Source organism: Morone saxatilis, unplaced genomic scaffold (genome assembly GCF_004916995.1).
Source record: "Morone saxatilis isolate NCDOM2014 unplaced genomic scaffold, NCSU_SB_2.0 Contig19, whole genome shotgun sequence".
In the NCBI taxonomy this organism is placed as follows: Eukaryota; Metazoa; Chordata; class Actinopteri; family Moronidae; genus Morone; species Morone saxatilis.
The window spans coordinates 16,257,392-16,269,821 of NW_023339751.1; the positions used below are offsets into that span (position 1 = coordinate 16,257,392).

The window sequence follows — 12,430 nt, forward strand, 5'->3', positions numbered from 1 at the left end:
TGAAGGGTCAAACTTCTTTAATTTTACTAACAGTTTTTACTCTAACTCAGGACAGTGCATTACACCAACTGTGAGTTTTTTTTTTTACTCTTTCAGATGGGGCTGTAGCTAATGGATACTTAATAATAGGTGGTGCCAGGGGTGGCATTACAGAGCTTAAGTCTTGAATCTTCAAAGCAAAGCCCTGAACTTTCACTACTCATCACTTTTGGTATTTTGTATTAAACCCCAATCCTCGCTGCAACAGAATGGTCGGCGCACTGCCCCCGTCACTGGAGCACCAGCAGGGAGAGCTTCCAGTACCCACTGACCCTGGAACCGCCCGTGTACTTTATCAGCAGAAAGATGATCCCCTGCCAAAACGGCACTGTAAGCACATTAGTAGAAATTGATCATTTTAAGATTTACCCGATGCTCTCAGTATTGGCTTTCTTAACAGGAGACGTAAACTGCAGCGAGGAATTGAGTCGAAACATGCACTGAGTATAATACAGTGCAGCTGTTATATACATTTATACGGCACAGCTGAATTGATTTTCATAATTAGTTGTTAGCTCTGAGGAAAGCTCTCAGCCCCATGAAGCTCTCCTCGACGGTCAATTGACTATTGATAGAATCAGCCGTTTACTTCTTACTTCATGTGCCACTAGTATCATTATAACCCCATGTCTGTATTTCTGTGGTGAATCTGTTTAGGTATGGCTTTACGATTTAAATCTGAGGATTATACACAGTATTATGGAGTACTTGTATCACTTATTCACTATTGGTCACTATAATGGGAATATTTTGTAGTGGACGATGTAGTGTGTCAGATCAGAAAAAACTATTTTCGGACACTACTGAGGTCAGGTCGTTCCTTTCATCAGGCAGTGTAGGTAGCTCTTGAATGTCCATTGTTTTTTTTTGTTTTTCTTTTATTAAAGTTTTTTCCATTACGTATTACATTGCATTGTGAGATAATTTTAGTCTAAAACATTCTCACTAGACATTCAGGCTACAGTGGACAGACACATTGCATAGTGCATGATGTTACACACAGTGCTGGTCTTCATAAAGGGCACAAGGACTCAGCCTCGATACAAGGGGCGCCAGCTCTGCTAGGCGAGCTATCAGGGTGCCCCACCAACTATACTTTTAGTATAAGACAGGAGGACCTTTATCTGGCACCAGTATCTCCTTCTGACTGTACGTCTCTTTTGGGAACCACATTCAAATAATGCATATTTTATCTATCTATAGTACTCCAGCACCTGGCTTCTTACTACACCATCGTGCTTTATTTCCCATCAGCCCCTTCACAAGGTATCATGTTGACGAATTGTATTCTGATCATATTTTGTCAATTCATTGCTCATTCGGTACATATCATGATACAAACAGTCCATTGTTCGTTTCTGTCATTTCCCCACCAAATACAAGACAATACAACTGTTCAGTGACGCTGTCATCTGAAATGTAGATGGAGGCTATTATATCACATTCTGTTCACTGCATGTCACCAAACAAGAGTCAGGATAGAGAGAGCTATTATGTTAGCGGTAGTGCACTGCCGCGTGTGGTCTGTGTTTGACAGGCTAATCTGACCCTGTGTGGATCCCATCAGCAGCTGACTGTTAAATTGAGTTAGCTTGTTAAAGCTACCCTGCTTGTCTGAAGTCTGAGACCTGTGGGCTGATCCGTTAGCCAGCTTTCCACTTTGACTGACTTCATCTCGCTATACGTTCTGTGCGAGAAACAGTTGTGTGGTGTGAGTAAATGAATGAGGTCAGTGTGCTGTTAGACCTATCCCAGCAATGCATGATGTGCACTCTGAACAGCCTCTTGAATGTACACACACACACAGTGGCATGGCTGTGCCGTCCTCTTGTCGCATGCTGCAACACCTACTGCTTCTGTTGCCAAGGCAACCACTCAGCTGCCACTCCAAGCTGTGTAACCGTGGAGATGTCGGTGACATCACTCCCCAGAGTTCTCAGTGCTTACATCAGTGCTTACAAGTGATGTATGGTGGTATTTATTGTTTTTACGGCACATGTTGTCGCTGTGTGTTGATGACGTATGAGCCTCAAAATAGAAGGGGCGCGTCTTCCTCTGCGTAGTGTGTGTGTTGTTGCTGGAGAGGTGAAACAGCAAATGATTTGGTTTGGTGATTGTTCACATGGCTTTGATATCGGCTCAATATTCACACACACGAATGCATTTGTTGTCAAGGTAATACTTGAAGTGGTTTGCGCTAGTGATGCTTCCCAACCCTTTGATATGCGATCAGTGTGTGTGTGTTTGTCTTCTGCATATGCAAAACAAAACACACCTGTTTTATCTCACTTAATGGGGAGAATGAAAGTCACAGAAACCATGATAGCATTGATCATCCACTCTTTTATAAAATTAAACAAAAAAGTACTTATACCTGTGTGTATTATGTATAATTTCTGTACCACCTGGACTTGTGATACGATAGATAGATAGATAGATAGATCAGATTACGATAGATTAGATAGGATTAGATAGGGATAGATAGAAATAATAGATGAATTTGATAACTTTCAGTCCAAGTCAGACGTTTACATTTTTCACATCACTTGTGTCTGGGTTGTTTGCATGAAGCAGTTTTTGGAGTAAATTGAGAGTGATTATAGTACAAATTTCATTGAATGTTTTTACTGTTTTATTGAACAATATAGAACCCACAAAATGTCAAAGAAAGGAAATAACTTACTTTTTTGGTCTTTCATCGAAAAACTAAGACTAACTAAATAATGATGTTTAACCTGTAAACCTGTAAACCTTTTATTAGTTATTATTATTATTATTATTATATTTTTTTTAAAAAACTGCTTTTTGTTTCTAACCTGTAGCACTTTGAGATCCTCTGATGAAAAGGGCATTATAAATAAAATGTATTATTATTATTATTATATTATTAAAACACCCTCCATTCAAATTCAAGAAAACTCACAAAAACAGTCCAGGTTAACCTTTTCTTCTTTTCCAATAGTTAACAACTTTGATTTGGTGCTGTGGAGGAGGGGCTAACTTTGAATGGTGCGTTTATAAACCAAGATGGACCAATCTCGGATAGTAAGCCTTTAAATAAAAGTGTCATGTCATAACTTTGTGCCTTGAGTCTTATAACTAACAGGAAGAGCCTGAAACATCTTTCACAGTCACACTGTATCTGTTAAGCCACAGCACTGCTGTGTACTCACAAAGGATTTTACAGCCCAAATAGAGGGTAATGTATTAACACGCAAAAGTCTGATGACTCCAGATTTCAAGGCATCATGTGGGCAGTGTAGACAGTGGTATTAATTAGAGATGTAAGACCGATTAAAATAAGGCAGCCTATACACTTCTATGTAGATTGGGTGACTTTGTTCAACTCATGTTGTAGCATTTATTCATTTAAAAAAAAAAAAGTAACCTTTAGCACGTTTACATAAATGTGGCATATCAGTATTTTCCTGAGACCGGAAGCTTGAGTATGCCTACAACTTATTTGTAAGTAGCATTTATTGATATTTTCTGGAATTAATGTGCAATTTGCGAGGCTAAGAGGCCATTAAGTAGTGTGACAATCAATAAGACTGCATAAGTTCTCACAATTAACATAGAGATACAGAATATCTCTCCCATCAAGCAGCCTGAATGCTGCTGTTCATTCAGCTAATGCAGGTGCCGTTATGGAGAGATAACACATCCTCTCGACTTTGTTAATGGCCTTAGTAGCCAGTTCTGTCTGGCCAAAGAAGCTTTTAGACCTGCTCCTCATAAACCAAAGTGGCTGTGCTATTTCTGATATGATGAGCAATGAATGCTGGTTGGTTTGAATTATTCCTTCAGGCCTATTAAGTAAACAGTAAAAGAAACACACAAAAAAAACTGCAGTCCAAGTCTCCCACAGTCTCTTTAAAAATCTGTTGTCATTTGCAGGGTTTACCTTTTCAGACCCTCAAATATTCACTTGAGGTCTGTAATCTGTTTTTGTTGGAGAGAGAGAAGGCATGAACACTATAATTTTGTGTGGAAGCCTAATTTATGTGCACAACTTGATTCAGCAACTTGAAAATGAAACCTGGGCAAAACAAGTCATGAAATGCTGTATCTGACTTAGAGAGCAGGTGCACTTTTGCACATCTTACTTAAATTCAGTTCACTTTATTACCCATGCAGCTGTAGAATGTTTCTTTCTCCCAGTACAGTCTTTGCAATTTTAAATACTATTTGAGAGAATATATGCAGTAGGAATTGCCCAAATTAGTATTCTATAAAATACATTATTTCATTTTATTTTATATATTTGGTATTTTAATGTTTTTGTTCCACTGCATTGCCAGCTGAGACTGAGCCTTTTAATCCACAAACAACAACATGAATGTATATTGTCATTCAACAGAACTAAGGATGCATGATAATGATTTTTCTTCAGCAGATACAATCACTAATACCGTTATTGTTACTTGCTTCTCATGGCTGATAGGACAAGAAATTTCCCATTTTTGTATTGCAAAACACAGATGATTTAATATTCCATAGCTCTGACCTAACCAAATTTTACTGACATCACTATTGTTAACACAACAAAAACAAACTTCAAATGTTCAAATAAGTACATAAAAACAACTTCACAAACATACCTTGCCTTTTACAGAACATAAAGCCCATCAGTTGCTTTGCACTAGAATTTTAACATTAATTATTTACAATACTATAGATTTCCCATTATCAGCTGATAATTTATCTGCCCCAGTATATATTGTGCACCCCTAAACACAACTGGAGGTTTTAATATGTTAGTTTTGTGCTAAAATGTTTATATTTTACGTTGATGATTCACATGACCTTTCCTCTGCAACATAAAGTAAGCTGACTACTTTTTATGTCTTGCTGCTCCTTTCATTTAACTGTTGTTCAGATTAGATGTGCCAGTAAGCCATGCAGTGGAGCCAGCATGCAGGGGCCTGCCACTTGTAAATCTTAAATTGAATGAGGCCATAATTAATGTTATTAGCTTCGCCAAAATATTTTCGGTAATGTCTGTACCAGAAACAAAATACACAGGCCAGTGGTCAAACAATACAGTGCAATACCCAGTAGAAATGGAGAACCTAGTTGCATACCTGTGAACAAGATAAAGTAATACAACTTTCTTTCTTTTCTTCACACTTTTAGTTGTAGTTGAACTGCCAAAAAAGTATAGATTCTGTATATGGACTTTTTAGAGTGGAACTGGGGCAACTTTGTTTCTGTTCAAAAGAATGCAATTGGTGAGCACGAGTCATCAGAGATGTCCTAAAGTCTACCAAACCAGACAATGTTGAGGATTAATATTTCAAACTGTATTGTTATCACAGTTGTGGCGTAGACCTGCAGTCACTGAACTGATTAAGTCAAATTCGTTGATTGTTTTTCTTTTTTTTTGTCCTGTGTTTGTCTCTTTTTTCCCCCACAGGTAGGGTCTCTCTAGGGCAGAGCCATGGGTGCGTTCCTGGACAAGCCCAAGACAGAGAAGCACAACTCACATGGTGAGGGAAATGGCCTGCACTATGGGCTGAGCTCCATGCAAGGCTGGCGGGTGGAGATGGAGGATGCTCACACAGCTGTGTTGGGACTTCCCGCTCCTGGTATGACTGACTGGTCCTTTTTTGCTGTGTACGACGGTCACGCTGGCTCGAGGGTTGCCAACTACTGCTCTAAGCATCTTCTGGAACACATAATCAGCGCTAGTTTTGGGGCAGGAGGGACACAAGGCTCCCAGGCCGGTTCAGACAGCTCCACCACTGACCCTGCAGCATCGGTTCCTCCTACAGTGGAGGCTGTGAAATCTGGGATCCGGACAGGCTTCCTGAGGATTGATGAGCACATGCGTAGCTTCTCTGACCTTCGAAATGGCATGGACCGTAGTGGCTCCACAGTAGTCGGAATCCTCCTGTCACCTGATCATTTCTTCTTCATTAACTGTGGTGATTCTCGTGCTGTTCTGTACCGCAATTCACACGTGTGCTTCTCCACACTTGACCACAAGCCTTGCAACCCACGTGAGAGAGAGCGCATCCAGAATGCTGGCGGCTCAGTGATGATTCAGAGGGTTAATGGGTCACTGGCTGTATCAAGGGCTTTGGGGGACTACGACTACAAGTGTGTGGATGGGAAGGGGCCCACAGAGCAGCTGGTTAGCCCAGAACCAGCAGTGTTTGAGATGGTTCGGGCCCCTGAACAGGATCAGTTTGTGATCCTGGCGTGTGATGGCATCTGGGATGTCATGTCCAATGAGGAGCTGTGTGAGTTTGTGAAATCTAGGCTTGAGGTGTCTGATGACCTGGAGAGAGTCTGCAATGAAGTGGTGGACACCTGCCTGCACAAGGTGTGTACAGATTTGTTTTGCAGCATTGCTTTTGTGTGTTTTTTTTCTTTTTGCTGTGATAGCCACTGTTTGCTAACAGCTTATAGAGACTGAAATGTGTTGCTACTCCAAAGGGAACTGTATGATGATGAAATGCATATCAATGTACATAAAGTTCTAAAGAGAGGAACTAGTTTTAATTGCCCAGGCACATAACTAATCGTCCCTCATGTAAGAATGAAGGAGAAAGTTACATTTGTTGGGCAGTTTAGACCATAATTCTTTCAGCACTTTACAACAACTCCTTGTCTTACCTGCTCTTTCTTCGTTCCTCTGTCCTTCCCGTCCATCTTAGGGAAGTCGGGATAACATGAGTGTTGTGTTAGTGTGTTTGCCCAACGCCCCCAAAGTGTCAGAGGAAGCTGTGCGGAAAGACGCTGAGCTCAACACATATCTGGAGACTCAAGTGGAAGGTGAGAATGGACGGGAGGAACCAATGTTTTGTGTATGTGTATAATGGGATTGGTGAATATTACAAAAATGTACTTCTGCTTTGGAGTATTCAAGTACTTTGTTACTGTCATGTGGTAAGCTGTGAAAAAAATACAGTTTGCTTGTATAGCAGCTGTTAAGAATGTGTTTACATTCTTATTTATAATCAGTTACAGTTAATACTGTTGTTTAAAAGGGTGTAGTTGGGGCAAAAACAGGTCCTATAAAGGGTTTTTCTTTCTCCAACTGAAAGTGTGTATCTTATCTGTATGCATGTTTTCTCCACTGACTGACCCTGCCACTCTCTATTGTCTAGCCTCCAGCCAAGTTAGCTCCGGCTCACAGCAGAGGAATGACACCATCGTGACCTCCTTTTCCATTTCAGCAAGCATCTCCCCTCTTTATTCCCTGTTCGCTTCTCTCCTCCCTTTCCCTCCCTGAACTCATCCTTCTCTCCCCTCCCTCACTCAAGCATTCCCTGTCCTGTTTGGTTGGATTCAGTGTTCCCCTTCTCTCTTTCAGTCTTTTCCTTACTCGTGTCATCCCATTTTTTTTTCCTCAGGATGCATGAGGCCCTCTGATGAACACCGTGCAGCTTTTCTAGTCTTTGTTGGTTAGGTCAGCTCTCTTCCCTGGCTACTGTTAGTCTGTGAAATCCAGGGGTGGCCAAACAAGAAATGTATTCCTAAACTCTGACACTAGTTAAAACACACTTTTGTCGTGTTTTAACTAGCCTTGTACCAAAGAACCTGTGTCTATTGTGTTGTAATATCCTATTTAAGACTATTTAATGCAGGTGGTAACACAACTTAATGTTTGCAGGATTGTTTTATTGTGAAATTTCAGGACAAATTTGGTTTGATGAAGCAGACTAGATATTTGGCTTCATGTACTGTCTAATACTGAAAGAAAAGCGAGAGAAAGAAAGATGGAATAGTAAGAGAGGAGAAAAGAAAGAGGGAGAGGAATGCTCTGGCTGAACATTGACCTGGCCTCATGCCATTCTCAGCTCACTTGCAGGCCTCTGTCTGTCACCATCTCTCTCCCTCTCTCGCTCTCTCTCAGACACACACTCATTTCCACAAATTCATTTGTACGGTTTCCATATTTACTTCCTTTCTCCTCGTTTGTCACATTTTTGGTCTGGCTCCTCTGTTCTCCCCTCTCTCTCTCCCCTATCCTTTCCCAGCTGTTCTTGGCTATCACCAGCTCTGTTAATACTGACTTATGTAACAACAACGTCTGGTGTTGTTTTAGAAATGCTGTCTCGGTCAGAGGAGGACGGGTTTCCGGACCTAGTAACAGTGATGAGGAACCTGTCCACCGACAGCGGCATGCCCACTCTTCCACCAGGGGGAGGCCTTGCCAGCAAGTAAGGAGCTCCGCCCCCTCAGAAGGATACTTGATGTTGTTTTATACACGTGTTGTAGATTATTCCCCAGTCATAACAGGATGAAAGCTGAAGGAGAATATAAAACATTGGCAAACATCATTTGTCTCTGATTACCAGTAGCTTAGCCCATCATCTGGCCAGAACAGAGCTGGTATTAAAATGTACCAGTAATGTAAAAAAGAAATTGCTGGTTGTCTAATGTGTGTATGTCCAGCCCAGGTATTGTTTTTTGAATGCCAATGGAATAGAAAGTACTGAAGTTTTTAGTCATAACAATACTAGCAAGACGTTTTCCTCTTTTTAACGACACCTTACCGTACTTGTTCTTCCACATGTGCCCTCTGTTGTTGCTCTGACGGATGGTTTGAATTGAATAGCCTCAAGAGACCTAATCACATTTTTTGTATCTGTCCTTCCTGCAGACGTAATGTTATTGAAGCAGTATACAACCGTCTGAACCCATACAGAGAGGAAGATGGGGTGAGTGTCAGTAGAAGTGATGAATATGAGCAACACAAATGTTGATGCTATATAACACATGAGATATCAGCTGTCTCATTTGTTAACGTTATGTTACACGTGAGTTTCAGTGGTGTCTGAAAACCTCTTACTCCTATGTCGATTCATCCCGTCCTGTGGACCAGACTGGAGCTTTGTGTGTGTTGTATTATTTTCACGTTCAAAACAAGATGAAGTATTACAGTTGACTTCAGAGATGCCTTTGAGCTCATCACTCCCATTATGATAAACATCTTGCATGGTGCATGATGCACACCTTTCAGTTAGCTCTCGCAGCGGGTTATGCATGCATGACAACACGGCTTTATCAAAAGATCTTTTACCAAACACAATGACTGCCAGTGAAAGCATTCTCTTCTAATCTATGTTCTGAAATATCTCCTAAGTGGGGGGACTTTTTTGATCAGTTCATTTGTTTGCCTCTTCTTCTCTACATTGTATCTGTCCTAACACAACGCTACCCCAGAGGCCACTTTCTATATCAGTCTGTATTTGGTAAGCCTCGTTTCCACTACATGGTACCGCTCGACTCGACTCACTTTTGGTACCGGGCGGTTTTCTTTATTTGGTTTCCGCTACAGGTAATATCCCCTCAATGTAGGTGGGATTCATAGCTGATTGTGGTAGCGACGTGCAGTGAAACTGCCGTGCCATCATCTTCAATACAACACAAAAACATGCAAGCATACAAACAATGGTGGATCTGGAAGGGCTGGTGTTCTTGATTCTCAGTATGTGGCTGTTAGTCACAGGAAGGAGATAAACTTTGTTTCAGAAAAGATTGAAGGCAGCAAGACGAAAGGCTAGAACAGTGTTTCCAAATACAAGTTGCAGACTTCGATGCACACACATTGAAAATAAAGCAGTAATCAAAACTAAATACATAAAAATAAATGACAATAAGTAATGTCAAACACCAACACAATGCACACATTTAGTGCAACTCTAGGAACAATGGATTGACTCCCATTGTGTATGTTTGAAAAGTGTCTCTGAAAGGTTTGTAGTTTGTTCCTTTGTAGAGTAAGTGGCTTTTTGCCACTTTCATTGAAAACAAAATATTAAAATGTTCAACAATACAGTAATTTTTACAAACCATTGCTGCAGCATTACTCTCTTCTTTGCAATTAAGTAAAGTAACAATTAAGTAAACCTGTAAAATGATCTTTATTTAGCTTAGGTGAATAAAAGCTTCAGCCACTATATGAGAATTCATGGGCAGAGGAAACTGTATTGAACAAATGTTGGCGTCCAGTAAGTTCTGTGTGAGGATATAGTCTTGCACACAGATGTGGAAATACACACTTATGTTCTGTAGAGATCTCTTCTTGCCAACAAGTGTGTGTGATCCTGTTACTTTCTGTTGCAGTGGATTGGTGGTTACATACGGGAGTGTGTGTGTATTTTTAACTGATGGCTCAGATGTGTCTGTGAGAGAACGGCACACTGAGATGACAGTCTTTAGAACTGTTAACCTGATTACACTGTCCGCATCAAGGTTAATATAGTGAACTAAAACTAAACTTAAAACTAAAACTACTTGTGAAAAACATTTTAGTTATAAATAAAAGGAGAAAAAAAAAAAAGATATTGTGTACTGTGGTCCAATTTGTCAACACCACAAGCATGGCCTTTGGTGCAAATGTTTATTGAGACTGGGATGTCTGCAATGTCTTTAAAGTCAATGTCTTTGCATTCTCATACCATTACAACAAATACGATCCATTTTAAAATAAAATAAAAAACTAAAACTAAATCTGAAGCTAATACAAACCAAACTTAAATGTGCAAACCCACTCTGGAAAAAGACAAAACTACAATAACTCTGGTCCCCATGTAGGAAATCGTCATCAAAGTGCATGTAGGCTCTGTGTGGAGTGCACCTCCAGTTTGTTGTAACCGTCTGGAGCTCTGCACAGCCCCATGTGCTACAAGGGCACAGCTTCCTGTAGACGCTGATCTAGCGCGCATGTGTGGAACGTGTCCTCCAAGCAGACTCCGTACGGACATCATATAAACAGAGCTCTGTGTGGCAGCGGTGTCCGCGGCTGACCGTGTACGCTACGTCCGTTTGGGAGTGCAATCTAGGCTTTAGCATTGCCGTGATGAAGCATGCCTACTTGTTTATCAACCGTTATGTATGGTGTGTTCTTGTATGTCTGTGTGTGTGTGTATGCGTCTGCTAGTGATGGACATGTCAAAGGTCCTGAGGTGGAAGCTGACTCCTACAACAGATCTGTGTGTGTGCTGGAAGTTAGGCGATGATCACCTCGTAGTGTTTGTCAGTTACTGTGATTGTCAGCCCTAATGCACACATAAGCACACACACATTCACACATATAATTTGCTCTGCTGAAAGCCGCTCCGTGTAGAATTTCTATGTAATTTAAGCATCTTTCAAGTTATTGTTATGACACATTTCTGATTGGAGAAAAATGTGACAGTCCTGGTGGAAATTGGTGTGGTTTGTTGTTTGTGTAAACAAAGCAGTGTAGCACCGCCACACCCAAAATCCTAAATGTTCAAATTCTGCACATAGCGGCTTTTAATAGATTTGAATTTGAATCACATATAGCATTCATGTTTAAGGAATGCTGTAATGTTAAATCGGTGAGGACTTTAAGTTACATAATTACATAGCTGTTAACAGCACTTCTAACAGCCTTCTTAAATTAAAGGTGCTATCAGTAAAATAATGGCTCTCATTAGGATCTTGTGGCAGCCTTGGTTACATCTGGAAACACGTGTGCTCCTCCACAACCACCTGTGTTTAGTAGTTTTATGTCAAGATTTTAGTGACAGATGTTAAGATCAGCTCCTGTTGGGCATCCTTTAGGTTACTTCAGAGAGTGCTATGACTGTTGTGTCATAACAGTACATCACTAATGTCTGATTTGGGTGTGGTGGTGCTACACTGCTAGAACTATCAGTAAAAACAGAAGTTAGGGTGACTCACATTTAAAGTATTACCTACATTATTTATTGTATTCCTGTGTAAACTATGAATTATTAGTGATGACATTTGCTCTAATGGACTGACAAAAACACCATCTCATGTAGCTAATGTTAGCTTCATCATAGTACTAGTACATCATCCTTTTGAACTTACAAAAACCAGATATCTATAGGAGTCCTTTTCAAAAATGGGGCTGGAGGACAGTCAGACCCGGTCCATAATAGAACCTTAAGGATATTCGGACCTGATGCAAAATGAACAGGCCAAAATCGAAAGATAACTACAACTACTACTCTCGCGGCAGCCTGATATTCCACCAATTAATGAGCGACCGCGATGGAAAACAGCAGCAGAAAGCTAGAAAACAATCACTGATGGCACCCTTAATTTGTAAAACCCCAAAGCTTTGCCTTATTTTAAAAGAAAAACAAATCAAAAAAATGTAGCGCGATGTCCCTCTTACTAAAATATTTTATTATAGCGGAACAAATAAATAAAATGGTTCAAAATGTAGTGAGCAGCTGGTGTGTGGTAAAGTACACACCTACACACACAGTGATAAGGGATGTATCGATTTGTCTAACTATGTGTTACCTCTGATTAACGCAGCCCTCCTGTTTCATTTGGTAAGTGATCACATATATAACTGTTACACCCCCCTCCTCCCCCCCCTCCTCTCTTCTTCCAACCCCTCATCTACACACATACATACACACACTCAAAC

At 40.5% G+C, this 12,430-nt stretch overlaps 1 protein-coding gene across 2 annotated transcripts in view; it reads left to right on the plus strand.

The window, feature by feature from the left end:
• Window positions 1-12,430, plus strand: part of ppm1ba (protein phosphatase, Mg2+/Mn2+ dependent, 1Ba) — a 15,655-nt gene that overhangs the window by 2,319 nt on the left and 906 nt on the right. Inside the window, exons 2-5 of one of the 2 annotated variants that reach the window (XM_035663701.1) lie at window positions 5,456-6,367; window positions 6,702-6,819; window positions 8,096-8,210; window positions 8,654-8,711. In XM_035663701.1, coding sequence (XP_035519594.1) covers window positions 5,480-6,367; window positions 6,702-6,819; window positions 8,096-8,210; window positions 8,654-8,711 — 1,179 coding nt within the window. In that variant the 5' untranslated portion in view covers window positions 5,456-5,479. Of the gene's footprint in view, window positions 1-5,455; window positions 6,368-6,701; window positions 6,820-8,095; window positions 8,211-8,653; window positions 12,393-12,430 lie in introns of those variants that run through there. The other variant, XM_035663700.1, reaches the window with a different exon arrangement.